Source organism: Tiliqua scincoides, chromosome 1 (genome assembly GCF_035046505.1).
Source record: "Tiliqua scincoides isolate rTilSci1 chromosome 1, rTilSci1.hap2, whole genome shotgun sequence".
NCBI classification, from domain to species: Eukaryota; Metazoa; Chordata; class Lepidosauria; order Squamata; family Scincidae; genus Tiliqua; species Tiliqua scincoides.
In genome coordinates this window covers 208,349,740-208,377,180 of record NC_089821.1, presented here as the reverse complement: position 1 = coordinate 208,377,180, position 27,441 = coordinate 208,349,740, and the positions used below count along the sequence as shown (strand labels likewise).

Here is a 27,441-nt window from a genome sequence, read left to right as displayed (position 1 = left end):
TATATAAGATAAATATTTAGGCAGGTCCTAAGCATATTTACTGGAAAAATGAACTGAAATAAAAGGACATTCTGAACAAACAAGCTCAGAATAAGTCTGTTGGAAAACCTGTCATCTGTACTCTATAATCAGTAATGTCTTTGTCAACAGTCTCATGCAGTCCACAGCTTTACCTTGTCCACCGATGAAGAGAGGAGAGAAAGGAGTGTCCAAAGAAGAAACCTGTCACCAACTTGCAGCAAGGGTTCATGGTTCTGTGAATTTGTGGCCATGTTGCTTAGAGCAGCACAACTGTAGTACTGTAAAAAACAAAAGATGAAAGGGGAGGGGGGCTATGCACATTCCGATGAATACCAGTACAAAATCTATGTGCATACAACTGTATGGGTGTAAAACTCTCTCACTACAATTGCAAATCATGATTTTCCTGGATTCTCAGTTGTGCAGGGAGATCCTATGCACATATGGTTCTATGTGTATTGTAGAATACGAAGACATTCAAAAGAACAGACAGACTGAGGACAGGACCAGCTACTACTATTTTGCTCTATGTACTTTAGGACCAAACAGCACAACAGAGAATGCATGATTTGGTCTGAGGTTTTTATTTTTAAAATAGCTCACTAGGACAGGGTGTGCATGTGTGCACAAGATGGGAGGGGGCAGAGGGACTTTAGAATTTTGCCCCCACTGCTACAAAAAAAAAAGCATGCAAGGGGTGAGCAAACAGGTTGAAATGGCAGCAGAAGACAAAGTTCTAAAGCCCAACCCTTGTCATCATCTCCCTCCACTCCAGTTTCACACACATAATCCACATGCTATTTAAAAATTATAAAAGAAAAATACATGGGCCATATTAAGCATTCCTCATGACATGTTGTTTGGCCCTAACACACCCTAGATATGTCACAAGAACTGAACTAGAGTGCAATGTTTAGAAGACACATGGTTTCTAGCTCATACTTTACCATTCATATTGCATAATGATGCAATTCTCTAATTTTCAAAAGCAGAGATGAATAGAATAAAATCTACATTCCAATCATAGCTTTAAATGTTTTCACTTGGTTTACACTCTGGCATTTGCTTATCTGAGACACAAGATGAGAAAGAAATACTGTAATTTGCTTGCAGTTTGCTTGAGTCTGGTCTCACCCTATTAGTAGTGATCTTGTTGCAAGGCCAAACAGCCACTCAAATAAGCAACTCAGAATGACTCGGTACACAAGGATGAAAGTTCACAGTCTTTTATTGAATTGTATACAATTGGTCCACAGGACTCATGTCCAGATCATGGATCCCTTCTGAACAGTGGTCCTTAGCCTTTATACCACACAATCCTTTGTCTGAAAATCCAGACTTCTCATTCGCTGAAGGTTTGACATCATAAATGGGGCTCATTTTTAATAGGACATAGATAAATACCATTTACATACAAGATGGAAAATAGGTGGGCAACAAGTGAGCAAAACCATTGATGGGCTCTTATTTACATACAGGTGGGGTTTCATCTCAACACTTTGCCAAAATTACACAATTTCTAAAAGTTTCTAAAACCGATAGGGTTCGCTGTAACATTATTCTATCCAACACTGACCCCTGCTCACATTTATTAGTCTAATCAGGGACCTCTTTGAGAAAATAAGTTTTCATACTATACCTATTAAAGAGAACACACAAACACTTAAACATGGGTGTGAAGACCTTAATTTGGCAGAACCTCTAACCATTTATTAACTTTTATTCCTTTAAACCCTTCTGAATTAGGATGGCTTTGCTCATGCTACTCCTCTACATCTTCTGGGTTTAGTATGTTTCTTGTGACCTTTCTATATTTTAACATAAAACGAGGCAAATAGTACCCTGCATATGTGATTTCTGTTTAACAATCCTTGTCAGACATTACATGTCAGGCAAGTTATTTTGAGGAAACTCTGTACTAGACCCCCTCTCTTAATTAAGTCTTAAGACTTAATTTTAATTACTACCATATATATATATATATATTCTCCATATATGTTGATTACACTTTTAAAAGCAAAGACTAAATATTTATGTTTTTCCTTCTTTTGAAAGCTTAGAAGAATAAACAAGTGACTTTTGGCACCTGGCATGGAGACCTGTGCGCCTGCCAAATAGCCTGTTATCTCTCTGGTTGCCTTTACTCCCTTATTCTCTGTGTAGCTTCTATGAAACTAGCAAACTTCTAAAAATACTTTTTTTCTTCTTCTCAAACTGCTTGTCCTGTTCTCTGTGAGACCAACTTATGATGTTTAAAATGACTTTTCTGTGCTTTAATAAAATCAAGGCAGTTAACAATGTGGTTTTTCAAGCTGTTTAAGCATTTGTTTCTAAAAAATCAAGCACCTCTCTCTTCTATTGTGCATATGCTATAATTTTAAACTAATTCTTAGTACTCTGCTTATATTCTATTGGGCTATCCAGGTCTAGGGTCAGAGGTCACCTTGCCTTAATTTCAAACAGAAATCAAGAATATATCCAAGTGACTGGAATAGCGCCAGGACTTTTTTTAACCCTACAACCAATGTAACCTCTTGAAAACAAGAGCACTATGGTTCCAGCTACAACTTCTCACATTGTTTCACAAATGTCTCTATCCTTTAAGCTAGAATCAGTAAATTAGACACCATTTATCTGCAACATCACCGAATAAATAACTGCTGAAAGTGAAAAGCTTCTGTCCAATTTTTTCCATTTGCTGTATCTGTAAGCACCGCTGAAGATACAGCTTCTGCCTTGACAACTGTGCATTCTAACAAAACTGCCAAAGTTTTGTTTTTTTTAAGTCACAAAAAGCACCCATTTTAATGTCAAGTTTACCTGTACTTCTGAGTCAGGAGATTCCAACAAAAGGATGAGAACTGGGAGCGCACCTTGTTGACACAAAATTTGCTGGATCCATTCTGGAAAGAAAAAGTAAAGTAAGAGTTTATTTCAGGGTAATATCACTCCCTTTATCATCACTGCATAGATAACAAATCAGTTAAGAGCTAAATGAAAAGCAGCTCACTGGAGAAAAGAACAAGGCTAATTTTTTTTATTTTAATTTGAGACATGGCTGTCTGTATTTCTTCCTGAATTGCCAAAATAATCTACCTACTGTCAGGGTAGACAGAACACCAAAACAGTGTGGCCACACCATTTGGCATTAAAAGAAAAACTGTGCATCCTATAAAAATCTATCCAAAATAATTTATAGCAAAGTTCTATACAGGACTTTGATTCACTAAGGGCGCAATGCTAACCCCTTATGTCAGGGCTTTCCAGCACTGACCTGAGGGCAATGCAGTTCTGAGGTAAGGGAACAAACATTCCCTTACTTTGAGAAGGCCTCCATGAGTGACACCCAACTGCAGGATGCAGCACATGTCCCCTTGGCACCGCTGGAAAGCACTGACATAAGGGGTTAGGATTGTGCCCTAAGTTATAAACCAATGAACAAAGATGACTGCACAAAGAATATTACACTACATTGTTTAGGAAGTGTATACAACCATGCAATACCATTATTGCCTAGTTTATTTTAACAATCCCCCAAAACAGCACATATATAACTTTCATTTGACTACTCTGACTGGCCCACTAAAGAAAAATGAAAACAAATGACCAACACAAGAAATAAAAGCTGCCGCCATTGCTTCCTTACGAGGAAGCTGCTTGAACGGCTATGCCTAAAACTAGAGCAAATCGGGTAAAACCAATGCCATCTTTGGATTTAGCACCCCAAATATACCTAAGAAGTGGTCTAACTTTTACAACAACAAAACATTTGCAGGCCTGTGTAATTCTTCTAATAATGTTGAGAGTATAGTATTTGGCAGGTTTGAGATAAATTATATAATTTATAATACCTGATTGTGTGAGGTTGAAAATGGCTCCAACTGCATTTTGCTGGACTCTAGGATGATCAGATTGAGAAAGGACAAGTAAGGGCACAACTCCTCTTGCTGCAGCAATTGCTTCTCGGTTAGTATCTGGGGAAACAACAGGATAAAAGAGAAACAGACAAAGCATCTTTTTGGTAGGCAGTATTATTGCTTCATTCTTCATGCTTCAGTATTATTGCTACTATAAGAAACAGCCAAAGCAGATATTGGACATAGGCTAGGGACCACTGATGACTAGGAGTGAAAAGAAAAATGCCAAAGATGTTTGCTTTGATTGGTATAAAGGAAGAGTAAAGTTCAATTGTACCAAATGAATTTATTACGCGCTGCTGCTTATATGGGGAAGCCACTGGTGCTGTCTGGTTAGCGATGCAGCAACAGCCATTTTAAGCGCTACTGCAGCCCCAAACACTGAGCAGCTCAAGATTGGGCTGCTCTTTGCCTAACAGGTGCCCAAAAGTCAAAGGTTTGGCATTTGCAGTCTCCATTTTGCTTTCCACTGCTGTGAAAAGAACACTGAAATGCACACTGATTGTGATGGTTCAGAAACCAGAAGTGCCCTTTTTCCTTTTCCTTTTTTTTTTTTTAAACAGTTTTGCAGGCACAAGGAGCTCTGCAGAGGGCTCCCCACACCCCCCAGGACCACAGCTCTGGCTGCAAGTAAGTGTAAAAACCCATCTTCCTTCAGCAGCAGCACAATCCTGGAGATCATGTTGCTGCTTTCCCCCTCTCTCCACCCCTTAAAGGGGCATTGGTCAGTGCTTCCCAGGTTGGTGTGTCCCAGTGCTTCCCAGGTTGGTGGCAACCCACCAGTTGGGAACCATTGTTCTAAAGGATTCAGATATGTTCTCCAGTCAAACAATGAACAGCTCTTCTTTCATTGGCTCCTAAAATTAGAAACTCCTGTCAGCTTGGTCTGCAGTCTCAGCTCCCACTACTCTGATGGAACACAAAGGCAAAGGAAAAGAACATTGTGTTTGCATTTTACCTTGTGGCGTGGGCATGATCTAGTACAGGATGATCTTGCTCTGACATTACACTATACTTCCCACACAATATCCTCAGTCTATTGCTCCAGTTTTGCATTTGTAGCCCCCATTTTGTTCCCTCTTCTGGAGCACCCCACTGCGTCTATCCCTGCTATGGAGACTATCCCTGCTATGGAGCAGAGACCCAGTAGAATATGGTCAACACTATTTTATGCCATTGCTTTTAACAGAATGAGGATTCTTTGCAGGGGTGGCACTGTTGCCATGTAAAGATGAGTCACCTTCCCCGATATACTTTTTGTGATGCTTAATATAGGATGCAACAAGATTGATTCCCTTGTAACTAATATTCCAATCCAGTGATTTTTCCAGGAGCTTGTGTCAGTTTACAATACTGTTCTGTTGTCTAACAGCAGAGGAGCCAACGTGCCTGTCATATTTTTTCTATTTCTTTATGCATTCCCCAGTTTAGAGCAGATGTGCAAAACTTATTTCAATAATCCAAAATCCAGAAGTAGATTTACTGAACTTCAATTGGAGTTTGAATTCCAGGTTCAATCCCTGGACTCTCTGGGTAGGGTAGAAAAAAATTCCAAGGTCTGAAACCTTGAAAAGCTACTGCATTTCAGGTCTTCATTATTGATATAAATCAATGATCTGACACAGTATACAACAGTTTTGTAGGTTTGGAGTGGAACCAAAGGGATTTTGGAATCTTGGAAAAATTATGGAACTAGATAGAAATCCATTCAGCTCTAATCAAAGCTCCTTAAGTGTGTACTAGTTTGGCTAAGAGTTGCACTGTTTTCCTGACTGAGCTGAATATTCTATTCCACCTGTTCCTTACCATCTCCAAAAATAAACCTACAGTGCTCTGCATAGATCTTTTCCCCTCTTTTCTTGATGCAGAATTCTGATTTTTTTAAAGACATATCATTGTTTCCCAACCACAAGATGAGAATTTGGCATCACCTCCAAGTTGATTATTGCACCATATTTTATCTATGAATTAAACTCACCTGAAACAGCTAGTGTCATTAGGCAGGCACAGGAATTACTCTGAACTGAGGTATCATCTGACTCAAGCAGTTCCAGAATTGACTCAAGTAAATCCATTTGGACAATATCTTCTTTGGTTACTGTTTGTGAATAAAATGCAGTAAGATATACTGTACAAATGGTTATTTTTTAAATGTCCTTCATTCACCTGGCTGCATGCTACCAGTGGTGGCAAAAGATAATGATCACCACTCAGAATCACTATTCAACAAGACATAGGAATCCCCCTTTACTCAGCATGCAACGTTCCAGAAATGTACATCCAGAACAATACAAAATTACACAATTTTGAATTCTAGTCTGATAAATATATCTGGTACACTGCAACTCTAACAGCAGATTCCGTTTGCCTCCCTATCTGACTCCAAATATGAAGTAAGATCCTGAGCAGGAAGTAAAACCCATCTTCTAAATCTACACCGGAAGGACGTTTCATTGGGGCAATAATGTTTCATCCCACAAAACATCTTTCCTTACAACATGTAGGATGGTGCAACCTGAGTCTTAATTGTGATATTCTTAGAAAGCAGTTTCTTGGTTAGATAAACAACTTTTCTTTATATGTATATCCCATTAAACTCACCATTTCCTTCCAATAAAAAGTTGACAAGGGACAAAGATGAAATTTGTTGAACCTCCAAGTCAGTTGACTTCAACAGAGCATAATATGCTTCCAGATGCTCTGGAGGCAGAAGGATGTTCACTACAAGAATGAGAGGAACTCTTGAGAAATGGATCTTTCTAAACTTTTTAGCTTTTAAAACTTGGGCAGCACAATCCTAACTTGCACTGCAACAGGCAGGCAAGTGGGCCTGTGCTGTATCCAAGCAAGTTTGGAACTGGCTAACCCAAATCCTAACCAACTTTCCAGCACTGGGGCATGTGCTGCATCCTGTAGTTGGGGAGGGCACTCACAGAGGCCTCCTCAAAGTAATGGAATGCTTATTCCCTTATCTCGGAGTTCCATTGACCTTATGTCAGGGCTGAAAAGTGGGTTATGGCTGTGCCCTTGTAAAGGACTGCAGCCTAAATGACATCAGGTCATGTTGGGGAAAAGAATCTCCAGAAACAGCTTCAGTCAGCACTGACAAACTTCAGCCAAGTCCTAGAGGCCCATCTGTTGAAATCTGAAAGGGTTAATATTCTTATACAGGAAGAGGGAATGATTTAACAATTACATTTTAAAAGTAACAATGGATGGAATAGGTTAACAGCAGGTTTTAGTGTAACACAGGAATGGAGGCTTTTGCAATTGGCTCTCTAAATTCAGTTAGAATAGCAGATACATAGCAGTACATAAAGAACAATACATAAATTGTGCCATTTGTTAATGAAAACTAATATGTTTAAAAGGAAAGGAACTTCTGAGTCATCACATGATGGAAGCCATATTACCGAGACCGAATCTGTCTCAACTGCTTTTTTGGTGCTGAAATCTGGGAAGGACAAACAACTAAAGCCAGAAACAAAATGGCACAAATTCAGGAGAAACAGACAGAAACACAAAGAAGCTGTAACAAAAATACCAATAAGTAAACTGTTGCAAAAAAAACTGAATATGAATTAAGCAAACCTGATATAACTGTGGTTGAAGAAAGAAATTTTAAATGAGCTTGTCAAGACACTATCGGGATAACTAAGGGCGCAATCCAAAGGCTCAGTTGTGAGCAATCCAAAGGCTCTGCCCAAAAGTGTTCCAAAAAGTGCTTATGACACTTTTGCACCAGCACAGGAGGGGGCACACCAGCCCACATCTGAAGAACAAATTTGGTCTCTGGCACAACAGTGTCAGATAAATTTGCACCAGCCTGCCTCGGCCAGCACAGGGATTTAGGGAGGGTGGCCTGGGAGTGTTCCAGGTTGGGGGGAAGATGGGCGATGAGCAGGCCCATGGGCAGACAGGGTTCGGGACAGGGGTAGAGTCAGGATCCAGCATTTAGATCAGATTCTAACCCCTCTTCTGGGTGGCCCAGCCTAGCCAGATCCAATTCAGGCTGCTGCTGCATTACCTGGGGGGTAAGGGGAATCGATTCCCCTTGCCCCAGGTTGCACCGCAGCCTTCCCCAACCCTGCTCTGGATACAGCTCAGGCCAGCTGGCCTGCCTGTTCCAGTGCACAATAGGATTGGACTGTAAATCAGATATTTGGAGAAAGAGGTGGAAGCAAAAAAGAGTTACAAAGATTGCACGCATCACATCACATGGAAAGCTCATGCAACAGAAACAGCTCATAAAAGCAGCAGAAAGTACTTGTTCAGCCTCTTCAAGAACAAGTGAAGCTCATTACAGTTTCTGATGGTCAAACTGCCAAAACTGATAATTAAAAGGTTTTATGGAGGTATCAACTGCTGGATTTTTGAGTCAATTTGAAACATCCATTCACCAGAAACCCAGAGTAACATAGGCAAATTAAGATGTGAATGAAAGAACTACCAACCTTCAATCACGAAACAGTGCTAAAATTGTTGAGGACAATTTTCAATTATAAATAGCAAATGTATGTAAATACTTTGGTTTGTTAACAAAACAGCCAAGTTTAAAAGAAAAATGTCTTCAAAATCATCACTTGAAATAAGTCGTCTTACTGGGACTTAAAACTGCCTCAATACCATCTCCTTTTACGCATTTACTTCCCAGGTGTTTCTGAGCACAGAAAATATGCAAAATGTGGTGAACACAAAATGTCAAATGAAACTCTAAAACCACTTGAAAGCAATGAACTGTATTTCCACACAAATATAAGAACTAAGTAAAATTGCCAAGTTCTGTGAATGTGTTAACAGAATTTTTCTTTTAGGTACCACAAATCTCAAACCCTAAGGCAGTGGTTGGCAGACTGGGGCATTGTGATGCAGGGCACAGGGCCGCTGCCACTCACCCCTGCCTGCAGCAGCCTTCCTGGGGTTGGGGGAGCCCGGCACCAGCCTCAGCAGGGCTCCCCATGCAGCCCAGAGCCCTCCAGAAGACGATCTGGGTAAGTCTAAGGGTAAGTCTTGCCTCACAAACCTTATAGAATTCTTTGAAAAGGTCAACAGGCATGTGGATGCGGGAGAACCCGTGGACATTATATATCTGGACTTTCAGAAGGCGTTTGACACGGTCCCTCACCAAAGGCTACTGAAAAAACTCCACAGTCAGGGAATTAGAGGACAGGTCCTCTCCTGGATTGAGAACTGGTTGGAGGCCAGGAAGCAGAGAGTGGGTGTCAATGGGCAATTTTCACAATGGAGAGAGGTGAAAAGCGGTGTGCCCCAAGGATCTGTCCTGGGACCGGTGCTTTTCAACCTCTTCATAAATGACCTGGAGACAGGGTTGAGCAGTGAAGTGGCTAAGTTTGCAGACGACACCAAACTTTTCCGAGTGGTAAAGACCAGAAGTGATTGTGAGGAGCTCCAGAAGGATCTCTCCAGACTGGCAGAATGGGCAGCAAAATGGCAGATGTGCTTCAATGTCAGTAAGTGTAAAGTCATGCACATTGGGGCAAAAAATCAAAACTTTAGATATAGGCTGATGGGTTCTGAGCTGTCTGTGACAGATCAGGAGAGAGATCTTGGGGTGGTGGTGGACAGGTCAATGAAAGTGTCGACCCAATGTGCGGCAGCAGTGAAGAAGGCCAATTCTATGCTTGGGATCATTAGGAAGGGTATTGAGAACAAAACGGTTAGTATTATAATGCCGTTGTACAAATCTATGGTAAGGCCACACCTGGAGTATTGTGTCCAGTTCTGGTCGCCGCATCTCAAAAAAGACATAGTGGAAATGGAAAAGGTGCAAAAGAGAGCGACTAAGATGATTACGGGGCTGGGGCACCTTCCTTATGAGGAAAGGCTACGGCGTTTGGGCCTCTTCAGCCTAGAAAAGAGACGCTTGAGGGGGGACATGATTGAGACATACAAAATTATGCAGGGGATGGGCAGAGTGGATAGGGAGATGCTCTTTACACTCTCACATAATACCAGAACCAGGGGACATCCACTAAAATTGAGTGTTGGGCGGGTTAGGACAGACAAAAGAAAATATTTCTTTACTCAGCGCGTGGTCGGTCTGTGGAACTCCTTGCCACAGGATGTGGTGCTGGCGTCTAGCCTAGACGCCTTTAAAAGGGGATTGGACGAGTTTCTGGAGGAAAAATCCATTATGGGTTACAAGCCATGATGTGTATGCGCAACCTCCTGATTTTAGGAATGGGTTAAGTCAGAATGCCAGATGTAGGGGAGAGCACCAGGATGAGGTCTCTTGTTATCTGGTGTGCTCCCTGGGGCATTTGGTGGGCCGCTGTGAGATACAGGAAGCTGGACTAGATGGGCCCATGGCCTGATCCAGTGGGGCTGTTCTTATGTTCTTATGATCGTGACCACTTCCAGTTTTGTGAAATAGGAAGTGGTCGTGATCGTCTTCTGGAGGGCTCTATGCTGCGCGGGGAGCCCTGCTGAAGCTGGCGTCGGGCTCCCCCAACCCCAGGAAGGCTGCTGCAGGCAGGGTTGAGTGGCAGTGCGCCCCTGCGCCCAGATCAGAGGTGCGATGCTGAGCTTTGAATCTCTGCCTTCCCCCCAACCTCTGCTGCCTGCAGCAAAGACTTGGTGGCTCTCAAACCACTGCCCTAAGGAACATGGAACTATTTTCTGTTGCCTGCTTCATCACAATAGTTAGCTAGGAGAGCAGCACTGCAGGTATTTTGTCCCAACCAAAGGTTGCCAGAGAAAGATCCGTAAGCGCCTGAATTGATGAACTGTAGGCGCCAGCATCAGGATTCTCCTTTCTGTATACAGTTCCTCAATCTTCTCCATTATTCAACAGTCTATAGTACTAATGATCCCTGTCATAAGCTCACCTGAAGTTTTATCTGTTCCAGTACTTATGCTCATGCTTCACCTCGCCTTATTTTACTTGTACCTGTGCACTTGCACCTTTTTTCATCCAACCATCATCCACGCATCAGCGCTGCTGGTGCAACTCCTGAAGTCTGATGTATGCGGGTGGAGTTGAAACAGGTGATTATAGTTAAATTAAACCACTTAAAACCATATTTTAAACATCCCTATTTTTTTCTAGTTTTGAACCAAAAGAAAGCATTGTTTCCCTTAATTTCCGTAAAATTCAAGAAGCATATTGAATAGCTCTTACTTACAGGTCTGACTTATATGTAAATAATAGAGAGCAGCAGACTTCTGCAAGCTAGTGTTCTCAGAAAACGCCAAGGTCTTCAAAGCCTCCAGGGAGACCCTGCCAAGTGGCAACATTTCAAAACCTAAAAAAAATATGACAGAGTATGAATTGTGTCTGAAGATGTTAAATACCTGAAGAGGTCAAAGGCATATAATTTAAAGCAGCAGGCAAATCAAATTAAGATAAACTTTCATAGGGAATACAGTTCTTGTTATACACTGATTTTTTATACTCGGATTTGACTCAACAGGAATGGTCAATGCAAATAAGAAGGAATGTGCTGATCCCTGGAGAAGGGGAAAAAGGCACCCCTTCAAAATGCTTTTCTTACTGTTGTAGAGATGTTTATATCAACATGATGAGAAGGGCCCTTTAAATTAAAGGAAAACGGTCCTTTACAATCATTAGAGGGAGTGCAGCCAGCTGACAATCCATCAATCAGTCTCTCTCCAAGGACTCCCTCCCTTTCCCCTGAAAGATAATCCATTCTACTGGCCTGGAGAGAGACTGATTGTTGGATTGTCCTCTTAATGACTCTATGTTAATATCAAAAGGTCAGCAAGGCTGTTCTTAAATCACCTGAGCAAAGGGACTTTGTTTTTTAAATTGATTTCCTATAGTTCAATTTTGCCATTCATGTGAGTTCTTGGAACCAGAATCCTCACAAATAATGAGACTCAACCTGTAGTCTCTCATTTTGATATCTGCTTTTAACATTAGTACAGACATGCCCCGGTACCTGCGAGTGTTCTGTTCTGGAAACCCCTACAGTTACATGAAACCATGGATAGCAAGGGCACCTGACCCCTGCCCTATGCTTATCCGCAGGGCTTTCCCAGTCCTCCTAATGCCAAAAAGGCATTTCCGGTTTAGACGGAAAACGGGAAGTCACTTTTTCCTCCCTTTAAAATGTTATTCTAAGGCTCACAGAGGCTGGGGGCAGACCCACGCAGTCTCTGCAGGGCTCAGAATACCTTCCGGGGGAGAGGGGAGCACAGAGGTAAAGGGGTGTGAGGGGAACTCTCCCACATCTAAAGAAACGCCACCCATACATTGGATACAACCACCAGATAGTGAAAAATTGGATGGGCGACAAATACTCACTTTGCCAATGTTCTTGTCTTTATACCAGTGCTTCTTAACCAGTGGTACTCATACCACCTGTGATACTTGAGGTGGTGTCTGGTGGTACATGTGGGAACCCCAAACCCCCTCCACCTGGCAACAAGACCAGCAATGCAAACTGACAAGCAGCAGTAGGAAGCTCAGCTAGGTGGGCAAAGCTCTAGCAAGCACTTTTTGCATGCTTGAAAAAGTCCTCTTGTCTTCCCTAAGCTTCTTACTTGTGTTTGTTGTGTTGCATCTGGCCTCCCAATCCAGAAGTAACAGGCAATAATATCATTGCAAATTACTTCTGGTGGTACTTTCAATAGGTGATCCATGTGAAGCGGTACAGCAGGGGACAAACATTGAGAAACGCTACTTTATACCTTTCAGCATCTTCATACTGCCTTAACTGCCTCTTCTTCTTGGTACTATTTTCTCTTTCTTTGCCTCATTTCCCCATCCTGCTATTAAATCAGATTGGATCTGGCAACTCATGTGATTTTGGTCACAGACGTCAGTGACATCGTTGCACAGACGTAGTGTCATGACATCATTAAAATCAAATGAGTCACAACAGCTAATCAGATTAAGTTGAGGGCAAAGAATGAAGAGAAAAAATGGCACCAAGAAGCAGAGGTAACTAGGGGAAACCAAAGGGTAGTTAACACTGAAACAAAACATATTTTGCTTTTGCTCTTCTTGAAAACATATTTCTTGAAAATATGTTTTCAAGAAGAGCAAAAGCAAAATATGTTTTGTTTCAGTGTTAACTACCCTTTGGTTTCTCCTAGTTACCTCTGCGAAACATATTTTCAAGAGTGTCAAAAAATTACTAAAATCAAGACACACTTCTTCACAATCACAAAAATCAGCATGAAACAAATAGTTTCGATCATACTTCTACATGTTGACCACCCAACTCCTTTTATAGCATATCTTCAAAAAAAAAAGCAGAAATAAGTATCACAGAAAAATGTGGATAAACTCTAGAGCAGCAGGCTTCAAACTGTGGCCTGCAGGTCGGATCCGGCATTTGAAAAAAGCCTTTCCCGCACAGTGTTTACCATTCCATGTCACATGTCCTATCTTTCCCTCCATCTCCTCAAACTTTTTTATTTTATTTTATACTTCAGGAACACAAATTAAAGAGCGTTACATAGATATACACGTAATCATAAGTAACATACAAAAAAAGAAAAAAGGGAGAGAAATAATTTATTTATATGCACACACACATACATGACCAGTTAATCTGCATATCAACACACTTCATGCCCCATATTACGTATATCCAGGAATTGCCTCCAGATATCCTCAGATATGTTCATGCGCAACTGACGCTGATATGCCATTTGCTCATACTGATAAATGCAAAATATCATCCATCCATTAGGCATATGTAGGTGGGCATCCTTCATTCCAATGAAGTAATACAAGTCTTTTTGCTACTCTGAGGGCACAGAGAGTCCGTTAAAATTGTCCAGGTGTAAGTCTTTAAATGGTGGGTAAATAGTTGAGTATTACATACATATCCATAAAAATCAAAAGTTGCTATAGCACAATCTTTAGACTATTAATTATTTCATTCCAAAAACTTATAATAACAGGACATAACCGCCACAATATATGTGTAAGTGTTGCAATCAAACTCGAACAACGCCATCTAGATTCATTGCTAAATCCTTTTAAATATAACCTCTGCAGTGTCCAGTATATTCTGAAAGGTATTTTTTTTTTGCTGTATTAAGCATAATCTAAGATCCATAGATATTGCAGGTATATTCTTAAGTGCCACATCCCATGGCTCACCCAGGATAGAATATTCCAGTTACAGAATTCCAATTAGATCGGAGCCATCTCTCAAACTTGCACTGGGCAAATACATCTGCCCAGAAATCAAGGTGCAGAGCCTGCTAGGGCGACAGGTAACGGGCATGGCGCAAGTTTTCAGGAGATCAGAGAAGATGAGAGGCTGCAGTGTGGAATGGTAAGCACTGCACTGCACAGAGAAGGCTTTTTTCAAACACAGCGGTCTTGCTGTGGTTTGGAGACTGCTGCTCTAGAAACATTGAAAGCATGAGCCTTCAGTACCAGGGACAAAGGTCTCCAATCTCTACTAAACCACACTTAGAAGGAAACAATAAAAATAGATTTAAGTTGATGGAGGACAGAGACTTGTTATTAGCCACAGCAACTAACACAACCTATATGTTCTGAGTGGTATCAAGCAACAAGGGATGGACATCACTATTCTGGCTTCTGGAAAAATTTGGCTGACTGATGTTGTAAACAGAATGCTGAACTAGACGAAGGCAAAGGGTGAATACAACTAAAAATTACTATCATCTTTTAAAATGTCAAGTGGGCAGTAAGACGAGACGGGGGGGGGGGGGAGCCAAGCCTGTAGCACAAGTCATGTGAGGACAGACAACTTTGTCTCTCTTTGGAATGCAGTCAGGTGAGTCCCTCCCAAACAGTTAGTTCCACTGTTCTGGCAACTTTGTTGGGTCTGTTTTCTCTAAGCCCATTTTGCACAGCTAGAACCCTGACTATCTACTAGCTGCCAATTAGGTCCTCTTCCTCCTCCCCCTTTCCCTTGCACAGGCATATGGATTCACTGACTCTTGGACAGAGTGCAAGTTACCTGTTTGCCTACACAGTGGACAGTTACAGGAGAAACTTACCTGATTCTCACAGAGAAGAGAGACAAGCTAGGCTGAATCATTGTACAACTCACTAACTGAGTTGCACTCAAGTGTCTTTCCTTATAACTGAGAGCCAGCTCAAGTTTGAACTATATGGTAGAGCTTGTCTCATCCTATCTGAATTTCTGGATCCTGCTCTTCTGCACCAGGTCAGATTCTCACCCACAGCTGGACAACAGCTATTGAGATCACTTTTGAAACTGTGTCTCTGTACTTGTCTCTATAGTTAATAATTATGTGTAATAGTTATTGCATAGAATTTCACCTTTCTGTGATGAAGAGTAGATTCTTGTCCAGTTACTTCCATGCACTGTGTATGGACAGTAAGCGTGTGTATGGACAGTAAGCTTGATTTTGGTTTCTCAACAGTGGCAAGGTAAGCAACGTGCAGACCTTTACAGGCTTTCTTTCTCATCTGCTAGCAAATAAGAGAAAGTGATTCTGAACTTTTAATAAATGCTGGCATATTTGTTTTATGCTTGGGACAACAGAGTTCCTTTAGATCCTCTTTTAAAAAATACTATAAGGATTCAAGAACATACACCATGTAAAATGGCTTAACTTCTAAGAGATACTAGGATGGAACTTTGGAAACGATGTGCTTCATTTGGCTATCCCCAAATCCATAGCTGTGTGGAGAATGGGTGGCATTTCTCAGTGGTGAGACCATAGCATCTTGAACATGTTTACCCATGTTATAATTAAGTGGCAGCCTTAGCAGTTACCACCTGCCACCAAGATGTACTGTAAACTAATTCAGCAAGGAAACTTGTTGAATTCTTGAGATGGGATGCATATAACTGCCTGCTACTTGGTGAGGTGTACATTCTTCTAAAATGAGAGCATTTGTCCATCAAGACATCAGATACTGCACACCATTCACATCTCAACTAATTTCATAATGAAGTAGGATAACAAAAGAACCATAAGCAACACCCCCCTAAATTAATAGACTTCAGATAATGAATGATTAGCCTGTGCCAGTGTTGAATATTTTGATGAAGCTTAGCCCATTTTAAGAGAAGATAAGCAGACCATATTGGTGTCTGTTTAAGGTACAAGGCATATTACAGGCCTTTATTTAACAGCTAGGCTAATCATTCTTAATTCATGACAGATATTAAGAGACATCTGTAACCAGAACCAAGTGAAAATATCAGCCTACATATCTTTTGTAGACAAGGACATCTCCAATTTAGCCCCTTCGCAAGGAGACTATTTGCAATTATATCGTAAGCACCCAGACAGAATTTTTTTCTTGAACAATTAAGAACTGCCCATTTTATTGCTCAATACCATCATTTTTGTAGTGATAAACATGAAATTAAGATTCATAGTCCAATCCTATCTGTGTTTACTAGAAATTGTTCCACCAGAGCCAATGCAAGTTATGTCTGATAGAGGTGTTTGTTTCTGGTGAGTAAAATAGGATTACAGCCTAAAAGCCCAATCCTAAAGGCAGCACTACCGGGTGCAGCAGTGCCAAAGCAGCTACCACTGCATCCTGTGGCACCATGGCAGCCGAAGGAGGTCTCCTTGAGGGAAACCCCAAGCCCTGCAATGGGGCTTCTTAAGTTTGTGCCGCTATTTTGCCGGCACTAACTTGAGAGACTCCATGTCAGACTGGAAGGCCCAACACAGAGTTCAGGATCCAGTGGAGCTCTTCCGCTGACCCCCCCAATGCCCTCACCGCTGCCTGGAGCTTTTACCTAGCTTGGGGTGTCCTCCGGCCAGCACCAACACTGACTTGGCGCAGTTGGCCAACTGGCCAGTTGGCCATCACAGGCATGCCTTACAGTACATTGCTACACCCAGCACTGGCACTGGCCCAGCTCAGGATTGGGCTCTAACTAAGTCTTACTGAACAAAATAGGCTTATTACTAAGTAAAACAAATAACTTTTCAAACACTTCTACCAACAGACACACTTCATCAAAATTATTACATACTGGCAATGGGTTTCATGACTTTTAGATAGACTTGTCCTGCATTAATTGGAATAATTTTATAAGTGTTTTGGTAAAGTTAAGCTAGAATTTATTACCTCATTTCATGATAGGGAATCTTACATGCTAAGGATTGTATCTCGTTTGACCACAGAAAGGCCAACCTAGCAGCTGTTTTAAATTTTTCTCAAGTGGTGTTGCAAGGAACACCTTACAGGGCTCCTCCTGCTCATGCATACACACCAACAACAACAAATCTACTATTATTATTATTATTATTAATAGTAGTAGTAGTAGTAGTAGTAGTAGTAGTAGAATTCACATATCTATACCTCCCTTCCTCTAAGGAGTTCAGGGCAGTGTACAGGGTTCATCCCCTACTTTTGTCCTCATAACAATCTTGTGAGGTAGGTGAGGCTGTGAGATAGTTACTGGCCCAAGTTCACCCAGGAAGCTTCATGGCTGAGTGGGGATTTGAACCTGGATCTTCCATGACGAAGTCCAATTGAAATCCAATTAAAATAAGAAATCTGAGTTGAGGGTATCGGTAGCAACTGGCCCTGATTAAAAAACAAAAACACAACATGCCAGCCAAAAACTCAGCAGCCCTAATCTGACATTACAAGAACATTCTTTAAAAGTCATTTTATGGCAATTGCCCATTCAGATTCCATGATTTATTTAAAATACTTTACTATTACTCCACTGGAAAAAATATTCAAAGAGCTCATAAACTATCTTTGCTTCTCATGCATTTACAGTTTTCTCATTCAGATAACTTTTGAGCTGAAGTGTCCCAATCTCAGCCTGTTAAAACTGTATGGAAATGGTACTTCATAATCTTTACTAGCTCACTATCAACCATTAGGGAGCTGTGCATTCAAGTGCTATACAACTTGCAGCCTAATCCTGAGCTGCTCGGGGTGCCCAGGCTCAGTGGCACCGAGAAGGGCTGCCACCGGATCCTGCACTTCCCGCGCTACTGCAGGAGGCGCCTTGGGAGAAGGGGAGTTCGTCCCCTTCTCCCAAGTAAGATAAGCAGCCCCACAATGGGGCTACTCACTTTACCGCTGACGGTAAGGAAAAGGCACTAATGTAGGGCATGCAGCCCTGCATGAGCGCCTTGGATCATGCAGAGCAGAGCTCCATGGATCCTCCTGCCTCCCTCCCCCAACACACCTCCCGCCTGCCCCCGGCACGCCTCCCTCCACCTTCTCTCCGCCCCCCAGCCTCGCCCCTCCCCGGAACGCTTCCTCCCCGCCCCTGTCCATGCGCCCGCTTCCCATCCTGCAGTTCTGCGGTCTGGGAGACCACCCCGCACTAGCCCAGCACCGGCCGGTGCTGGGCTAGCACCGGGGGGAGTCTGGCGATGAGCCCTGCAAACGTGCCTTATGGCATGTTTGTGACTGTGGTTGGCGGCACAGCTCTGTGCCGCTAACCACAGGATTGGGCTCTTGGTCATCATGCATTTTGTTAATCTGACCTGTTATGCACAGTGAGCAATTCCAGATTCAAAGACAAATATTGAGAATATTGATCACATACGTTATGAAAGTTTCCTTAAAATACTTATGGTTAGTAAACTTACTAGGTCACAGAATTTAGATTTTTTTCTGAGTCCATTGGGTAAAAAATCTAAATTCTGTGACCCATTAAGTTCACTCTATGTAGAAATTATGGTAAAAGAATTGGAAAACTAAAGATATTGGGATAAAGTTGAGGAGACCTGGAGTACCACTCCAACTGGAAGAGGGTGGCAAGATAACAGCAATCATTCTTCTGTGGCTTTTGTTATTACCACCATCATTCATCATTTATTATGAACCACTTAAATGTGTACCAAACGTAGATGGGTCGGGTTGCAGTCCCCTCGGTTGCAGTGGGCAGGAGGTCTGGTTTAGAGGGTAGAGCCTCCGGTGGCCAGAAGATAACATCTGAAGGTAGCCAGTTTGAGGCCACCGGCAGCTCCGTGAATGGCGAGACTTTGAAGCAGCAGAGGCAACTGGGGACCAGAAGTGATACCAGACTGTGAAAGATCCATCTGAACTGTTGTGTGGTTCTTGAAAGATAGAACCTTTCTGTTATTGTAAAAATCCCCTCGGGGGTTTAGAGATAGCCTGCCTATGTGAACCGCCTTGAATAAAGTCAGAGGAGTAATCCGATGACCAGGAAGGCAGTATATAAATACCAGTATTGTTATTATTATTTATTATTGCAGTCCACATGAAACTGACAAGACAGGGCACTGATACAAGAGAACAATGCTGGACAGCAGTTTTAGTTCAGACCAAGAAAGGCTAACAGACCAACAAATCCTTCTGCTTTTGCAGAACCAGCAGTTAAAAGAGAAGAGAAAAGATGCTTAACAAATACAGCGACCTGTTTTGTCCTCAGAACTCCACCATTAAGGAAGAACTGGTTCTTTCTTTTTTCCACCATTGCTCACTGTGATGAATGGGAACTCCTAACCTAACAGAAAATCCCTTTTCTTCAGTGCTGGCCCATTCATGAGGCAACTGAGCTGATTGCCTCAAGCACGATTGGAGGACCCCCCTCCCAGTCCACCTACTTGCCTCCACTGCTCCTCCTCCTGCTCCCTAGATTGGAAAAGGAAGAGTGGCATGCGGCAGAAGAGAAAATGTGGCAGAGAAGAAAATGGTAGGTTAAAGGATCTCTAATACTTCCTGTTCTGTCCTTCTCTTCTTTTATCAATCCAGAGAGCAGGAGGTGCAGAAGTGGTACGTCACCAGAGGGGAGCATGTAGCAAACTGTCTCATGCACTGAGAGGTCTTGGGTCAGCCCTCCCCTTTTTTCTCTTTAAAATAAAGCTGGTGCCAAGTCATCTCTGACATTCTGTCCTGTCATCTGCATGTACCCAGGCCAAGACTTAACTAAGATATGGCTCAGGGATGCCAGAGACTGGCTAAGCCTAGGTAAAATAGAAGGCCAAACAAAAAATGGCCAGCACTGTGCTGTGTTTGGCATCTACCTGTACATCAGTTAAGTCCAACCATCTGACCATGGACAAGGTGAGATTCGAGAAGCTAACTGTAGGATTCCTACCTTTGGATTGACCAATCAGAATGGTAGTGAATGAACCAACCAGAATTCCAGGAAAAGACCTAGCTCCTTTTAATTTGGATGCATTCAATCTGTTTCTGTACAAAAGGTAGGCAGACTACTCCTCTGGACCCCTGGAGGTGAATGAGGAAATTGAATTTGAGAACCTTTCTAGGCAGTTTAGTTTGTGTTAGGTGTTTATTGTCTTCACTTTATCTCTAACTCAGAGATCTAGGTTCTTTTTAATCAAATTGCAAGTACCCATTTTTTTTTTACCATCACACGTTCTCTTTTTTACATTTATCTTTTGTTAATGAACTCTTATTATTCTTACAAATTGCTTGTCTAAGGCAAAGAAGCTATCTGTGTTCACCTCCGATGACCTATCAGGGCTAGAGTTAACCAGGGCAAATGTGGGAGCAGATGTGGGATTTGTGGAGGCTTTCTTATAGATAGGAAGTGGGGTAAAGGACACCCTGGTTTACCCTGGGATGGGAAAAAATTCTCTTTCTGATGGCAGCAAATCTATCAAGTTTTTAGGTATTAAAAGTTACCTCCCACCCACCTGCTGGTCCATGAAGCTGAACTGGACAACCACACCCACAGTCAACACAGTGTAAACAGTTCTGCATCCTTTACTGTGTACAACTACTAAACTGTATAAGCTTAGGCAAAGCAAGATAGATCAGGTAAACACCGCTGCACCCTTGGCTGCCCGATCTCCAAAAGCAAAAATGTCTCACCTCTTTCAACATGCTGGAGAAACTCCTGGGCAATCTCCTCTTCCCGCAGAAGGTCAGACTTGTATAGCTGCCTGGTTTCAAAGTTTCTTCTCTTGAGGCAGGGGCAGTCATGGATTTGAGCCAAACACTCCCTAATGTCATGCATCAGATCTGAGGTCAATGCTTTTACTGAAAGAGCAAAGTCACAAAGCAACTGAACACACTTTCCACACAGTTGACCCATTCTTAACTTTCTGATCCAATAAAAACCAGAGTGAACAGAAAGAAATTCGAGAATCCGTTTTTCCACTGTTTACTTTCTTGCACCTATGTTCTTTTGTACTAGCAAATATTGGCCTAGCCCTAGATAATAACAGACATGATATATAGACTAGCTACAAAACAAAAAAAAACTGTTCAAACAAAACTGGCTAGCAAATAGAAATCTAACTGTAGGTCTCTTTTGTGAAGTATTAAAAAAAATGCTTTTTAAAAGTCTAGGCTACAGCCAGACATAAGCACCCTGATCAATCACTTTATTTTTCCATATCTCAAACAAAAATAGGATCTGCCTTTGTTCTGAAGGCAAAGGCACAGCTGTTTAGTAAGGGTAGCAACAGCCTCTGGGACAATGAACAAAGGAAGGCTATGCATTTGTGGAGTGACATCACAGGTGAGGGCAGGGCACCTGCTGGACCCCACCTCTACAACTGATCTACCAATCAAAGAAAACAACAAAAAGCTAAACAAACAGGTAATTCCTGTTTCACCAAAGTTCAGACAGAAACAATAGTACTGTCTGGCATGGCAGTCAGTCAGTCACAGCTTTGAATACTTCATTTCAGTGGAAAATACAGAAATGTAACTACAGTGATTCAGAATTAGAGTTTCTCCTTCAAACTACAGCACTGCAGGTGCATCAAAAAACTCAGAGAACATGAACACCAAAAATGAGTTCTGATGCTAATTAGAAGTGTGAGACTAGCTCTTTCAATATATATTTGATATGCACACAGATTGGTAATAACTTTGGGCCCAATCCTACCCAATTTTCCAGCACTGGTGCAGCAGCAATGCAGCCCCAAGGTATGGGAACAAATGTTCCCATAACTCAGTGGTTCTCAAACTCTCCGGAAGTGGTTCCCCGCCTCCGGAAGTGGAGCATGATCACTCCACATCTAATTTCACTGCTGCAGGGAGCCCTGCTGCAGGTCGCACCGGGCTCCCCGTACCCCTGTGTACCCAAGCCCCTGCAGCCCCCCCTGAGCGGCTCGATCCTGGTGATCGTGCCGCTGCCTCCTCCCTGCCTCCAGGCTGCCCCCCCTTCAGGGGCCAGGGGCCAGGGCCCGCAGGCTGGGGCATTGTGACGCCCCAGTTTGAAAAGCCCTGCCATAACTTGAGGAGGACTCTGTGACTGCTTCTCCAACACAGGAAGCAATACATACCCTATTGGCAAAGCAGCACAGGCATTGGAAAATTCGATAGGATTGGGCCCTTACGCAGTTGAAGGACAATTACACCAGGAGAAATAACATGAAGTGAAGAATTTTTTATCTAATAAATAAAATACAAACATAAGTAGCTACGACTGGGCACAATCTATAATTTTTTTGCCTACAGAGCATGCACTTTGCTATGGCCCACACTCCTCCTCTCTCTTGCTTCTTTTCCCTAGGTCCCTTCTATTCCCTTACCAGCAAACAGCAATAGTGGTGACATATGAGGCTTCAGGCTTCCAAGGGTATCTTCCCTCATTTGTTTGTACACTTGAGAACTGGGTCAAAGGAGTAGCCTCTCAAAAATCATCCTATCTGGCAGTTCCTGGATCTTCCAGTTGTAAGTCTATACATTTGTTTTAAAATTTCTACTACTACTGTACAGTACATTGTTTTCTCAATGCAATGAAAGCAGCATGGGCAACTAATTGTTCACTTCTGACTCTAAGCAAAGAGTGCCACCTGCTCCTTGAATGGAGAACAACAGTGTGCTTTGCAAGGATTATTTCCTCCATCGCTTTTACACAGGTACGCATGACAGATCTATAGCATGAGCTTGCTAAGAAAGATGCTGTTTTAAAGTTATTTCAGCCTCTTATTCATCATGTATTTACAATAAGGGCAAATTGCCTAGCTGTGGTGTCATAATGCAAGTGGATTTGTATTGCCTACTGTATTTTTAGCTGCTTCAAGTTAAACAACAACAACAACAATAATAATAATAATAATACAGCTATTTATATACCGCCTTTCTTGGTCTTTATTCAAGACTTTATTCAAGGCAGTTTACATAGGCAGGCTTATTAAATCCCCGTAGGGATTTTTACAGTTTGAAAGAATGTTCTATCTTACAAGAACCACAACATTCAGGTGTTACTTTCTTGATCTGGTTTCACATTCTGGCCTCCATCCTCCCATGCTCAGAGTAGATGGAATAACTTGGCTCAGCTTGTCAGCTGCTTCAAGGTTGCACGGTGCCCTCGAACTGGCGACCTTCGGATGTTATCTTCAGGCAAATGGAGGCTGTACCCTCTAGACCAGACCTGTGTCTAAGATAATATTTTCATATTATATTCTAGCATATTGCTAGATTACAATTGTAATATGTACAGTCACCAGATTTACATCAGCAAGACATGGTGCCAATTCAAATTACTATAATCACTGTTGCAGGTTTTACACCAATGAAGACTTTTCTCTTCTATTCTAAGACCACTGACAGCCCAATCCTATGCATGTCTACTCAGAAGTAAGTCCCATTACAGTCAATGAGGCTTACTCCCAGGTAAGTGTGCATAGGATTGCAGCTGTGAGTAACAAAGTTGATATTCCACAAGCAAACTTATGGTCAGGGAGAGTTTTCTTCTTTCAGAGGCAAGAGGTTCTGAGTTCAAATCTTGGATCAGCCCATAGTGCATCTCGCACCAGGTTGTATTTTGGTCACATGGAAAGCTCAACAAAAGTCAGGGAACAAATAGAGCCATTCCATATGGTTGCACACTGAACAAGGGCACCCACATCTAAGGTGGCGCCATTCACATAGGAAGGAGGAGGAATGCCACCAGAACATCATATCCAGCAGGGAGAAAAGGATGCCTTTTTCTACTGGCATAAAAGTGCCTTTAGGGGCAGCCTTGGAAACAAGTTATTATTTCTCCACCCAAAGAGCTGTTGGGAAACTACAACACCACTCTGACCTTTGCAAATGAATGGCATAACAGCAGCATGTAAAGGAGGAGTATTTAACTCAATAAATAACCACAGTATACATAACTTGGACAAGGGATACCTGCATTTAAATCTCAGCTCAGCTTTAATGTTCACAGGGTGGCCCTCAGACCAGTCATTGTTTCTTTTTCAGGTACCTCACAGGGTTGTTTAGAGGATAATTTGGGAGAAAATACCACATCTCCACCACCATCCTGACTCTTTTACAAGAAAGAGAATACTCTACCAGAGGTGGGCAAACTTTCAGCTTTAGGGATCCTGGGCCTTTAACAATTGTATAGAAGGGGGGGAGGGGGAATTTCAACAGGTGCAGTAGCAATGATGAGCCCGGGAGACGCAAAAGAAATTTTGCATCAGAGGTTGGTGGATCTTGAATTGAGATCTGCGAGAGCCAGATTTTCTACATATGTTTTTCTTGGGGATCAAGCTTTTATGCTTTCTCCTGCCAGATATTTTTATAACATCACTATTCCAAAATTCAGGATTGCTTTTACTAAAGCCAGGTGCAATGCACTTCTATCAGCAGTTCTTTTGGGATGTTATGCAAGGCGTCCTTACTCAGAAAGACTGTGCCCCTGCCATAATAATGTGGTGGAGACAACTGCCCACATTATTCTGCAATGTCCAAACTATGATGATTTGCGATTTAAATTTATTTCCCCGATTTTTGGCGCTGTAACGGGGATGCAGGTGGAGGAGCAGCTTGCTTTTCTGCTATCTGATGTTAATCCTGATATATCGCTCAGGGTGGCCCGTTTCTGCCATGCTGCACAGTTGATAAGAAAGAAAATTGAGAGTATAAACTGATGATTTTATGATTTTATATATGTGTAAAGGGATGTTGGTTTTAATTTTGTGTATTTTGTTGTGTTGATTTGTGACTAGCTGGTCGGATGACCGTTAATAAAGTATCTGATCTGATCAGCAGGTGCAGCTGGCATCTCACAGATGTCAGACAAGCCGCACCTGCTGAAATTCTCACCTCTACATGTATGTTATTTCATTTTTATTTTGAGTATTTATATAGAATATGTGGGATGGATCTAAATGTGTTGTATGATTGGTGTATAAATGTTTTTATGTCGTGTCTTGGAGTGCATTGAAATTTTGTTGTACCTTGTACAATGACAATAATCTATTCTATTAAAGGTCCAGTATCCCTAAAATTGAAAGTTTGCCCACCTCAGCTCTACACCAGTGTTTCTCAAACTGTGGGTAGGAACCCTCTAGGTGGGTTGCGAGCCAATTTCAGGTGGGTCCCCCATTCATTTCCATGTTTTATTTTTTAATATATTAGACTTGATGTCACCAACTGCACTGGGGGGGAAGTGTGACGGATCTGTACTTTTAACAGGCTACTATGTATATGTTTTTAACAATGACAGTCACAACCCAATCCTATCCACACTTTCCTGGGAGTAAGCCTCATTGAGACTTACTTCTGAGTAGACATGCATAGGATTGGGCTGTCAGTTTGTCTTACTCCTGGGTAAGCATGGATAGCATTGCAGCCAAGGATTGCTTACAAAAAATCCTGCTTGATGATGCTACTTCCGGCAATGACATCACTTCTAGGCTGATGACATCACTGCCGGTGGGTGGGTCCCAGTGGTGGAAAGGCTGAGAAGCACTGGTCTGTATGGCAAAGCCATGTCAGTGGGCAGCATAAAGGGAATGAGAAAGCACTAGAATAAAGCCAAGAGCCTTTGCCCTCAGGTTGCAATACAAAAGAAAGCGCTAACTGCACAGCAACCCCACCAACACAGGAGCTGGTCACCCTATAAGAGACTCCCAACCCTCCTTGCAGGAAGACCTTATGAGAAAAGCCCTCTCATTGGTTCTTGGGCAGAGGGCGCTATCACGTGACCCCGAAGCGTTCCAACCAGGGCAGCCTACGTCATTGTAGCCTTTCCAGCGCGTCAAGCCGCCATCTTTACTACGGGCAGCTCCTCCAGCCCCCGCAGTGGCTGCCTTGACTAAGCGCTGTCACCTTCCTGTTCCTGTCCTCGGAAGTGACGTGCTCCGCGCTATTCTAACGTCGTAGAAGCTGCGGCTGTGCCTCTCCTCTCTATGGTTCAGCCTCCCCTCAGCTCTTTTTTCCTGTAGGGAGTCAGGAAATGGCCGCCGAGCGGTGAGAGCCGCCGAGCGGGAGGCGTCGCCCGGAGAGCGAGAGAGGGTGAGCCGAGCGACTGGGCGGGCGTCGAGACAGCGAGGGGCTTGCGCCTGCTTCGCTGGGATGAGGATGGTGCCGTCGCTCCCCCCCTCAGCGCCCCCTCCCTCTTTTAACGGCTGTCTGTTACTCAGCCCCCTTCCCCCTCAGGCGGCCGTGGGGGAGGGGTGGCGTCGACGATGCTCGCGGACAGGCGGGGGGGCCAATAGGGAGGCTGCATTCTGTGCTCCCCCTTCAGCCCCCCCCGCCTTTCCTTGACTTGGGCTGGTCCACAGCCCGCCTTTCTCTCGCTCCCCCTCCCCTCCCTGGGTGAGGCTGGGCGGGGCCTCGCTGCCGCCCACGAGCGCCCCTCGCGAGAGCTGGAGCGGCGGGCGCGCTTCCCTCGGCTCAGCCCACTCCGCGGCAGCGGCTGCTGATGCGCACGCCCCTCTGCATCTTCCCCGTCGCTGCGGCAACTGATCCAGTGGGAGCAGCCGCCGTGTCGAGCTCGAGTATAGCATGACGACAGTCTTTTGGGCGGGAGGGTGTTTCGAAGGTTTTTTCTTGCACACCTAAAGCGTCACGTGTGAACGCGACAGACATCATGCAGGCGCGCGCTCCTGCGGGGGTGGCTAGAGAGAGCTCTTTTCCCTTCCGCCAGAACCAGGGGCATCCACTCAGATTGAGTGCTGGGAGAGGGAGAGACATACAGAAATGTTTCTTTGCCCAGCGTGTGGTTGGCCTGTGGAACCCCCTGCCATAGGAAGTAGTGATGTCATCTCACCTAGATGCCTTTAAGAGGGGATTGGACAAATTTCTGGAAGAAAAGTCCATCACAGGTTACATGCCATGGTAGGAATGTATAAGGGCCCATCTAGTCCAGCTTCCTGTATCTCACAGCAGTCCACCAAAGGCCCCAGCAGATGCCCCAGAAGTAGGCTACCTCAGATTGCCAGGTGCAAGGGAACCAAGATGCAGGTTGTGTCTTGTTTTCTTGTCTTGAAGCATTTGTTGGGGCACTGTGACATACAGGAAGCTGGACTAGATGCAACTTTGGCTTGATCCAGCGGGCTCTTATGTTCCTCAGCGAGCTGGAATGAGCTGCAGCTTCTAGCAGGCTGCAGGAAACCTGCGTTTGTTTCTGCATGTTGTGTAGGACAGAGTCCTGCACTTAGATGCAGCTCTTGCATGACAGCCAGTATTTCTCAGCCAGTGGTACAGGTGCCACCTGTGGTACTTGAAGTGGTGCCCAGTGTTGGTACGCGCGGAACTCCTGCCACCCAGGCAGTGAGACCAGGAACGTGACACCACAAACAGCAGTAGGAGGCTCAGCTCAGTAGGCAGAGTTCCAAAGCATGTATTTCAATGCTCAAAAAAGCCGTCCCATTCCCCCTGAGCCTTTTCAAT

The 27,441-nt window shown here is 43.2% G+C and overlaps 2 protein-coding genes across 8 annotated transcripts in view; one reads left to right on the top strand and one right to left on the bottom strand.

The window, feature by feature from the left end:
* Positions 1 to 20,905, bottom strand: part of LOC136647148 (uncharacterized) — a 38,545-nt gene extending 17,640 nt beyond the window's left edge. Inside the window, exons 1-7 of the mRNA XM_066622746.1 lie at positions 20,683 to 20,905; positions 11,084 to 11,203; positions 6,540 to 6,659; positions 5,917 to 6,036; positions 3,873 to 3,995; positions 2,842 to 2,924; positions 174 to 299 (exon numbers count right to left, since the gene is read on the bottom strand). Of these exons, the coding sequence (XP_066478843.1) occupies positions 174 to 299; positions 2,842 to 2,924; positions 3,873 to 3,995; positions 5,917 to 6,036; positions 6,540 to 6,659; positions 11,084 to 11,203; positions 20,683 to 20,905 (915 nt within the window). The remainder of the gene's footprint in view (positions 1 to 173; positions 300 to 2,841; positions 2,925 to 3,872; positions 3,996 to 5,916; positions 6,037 to 6,539; positions 6,660 to 11,083; positions 11,204 to 20,682) is intronic.
* A 5,032-nt stretch (positions 20,906 to 25,937) lies between these two features.
* The window catches only part of BCLAF1 (BCL2 associated transcription factor 1), a 28,376-nt gene continuing 26,872 nt past the window's right edge, over positions 25,938 to 27,441 (top strand). For all 7 annotated transcript variants that reach the window (XR_010793754.1, XR_010793756.1, XR_010793755.1 and 4 more), the window contains exon 1: positions 25,938 to 26,061. The gene's annotated coding sequence lies outside the window, so the exon portion shown is untranslated. The remainder of the gene's footprint in view (positions 26,062 to 27,441) is intronic.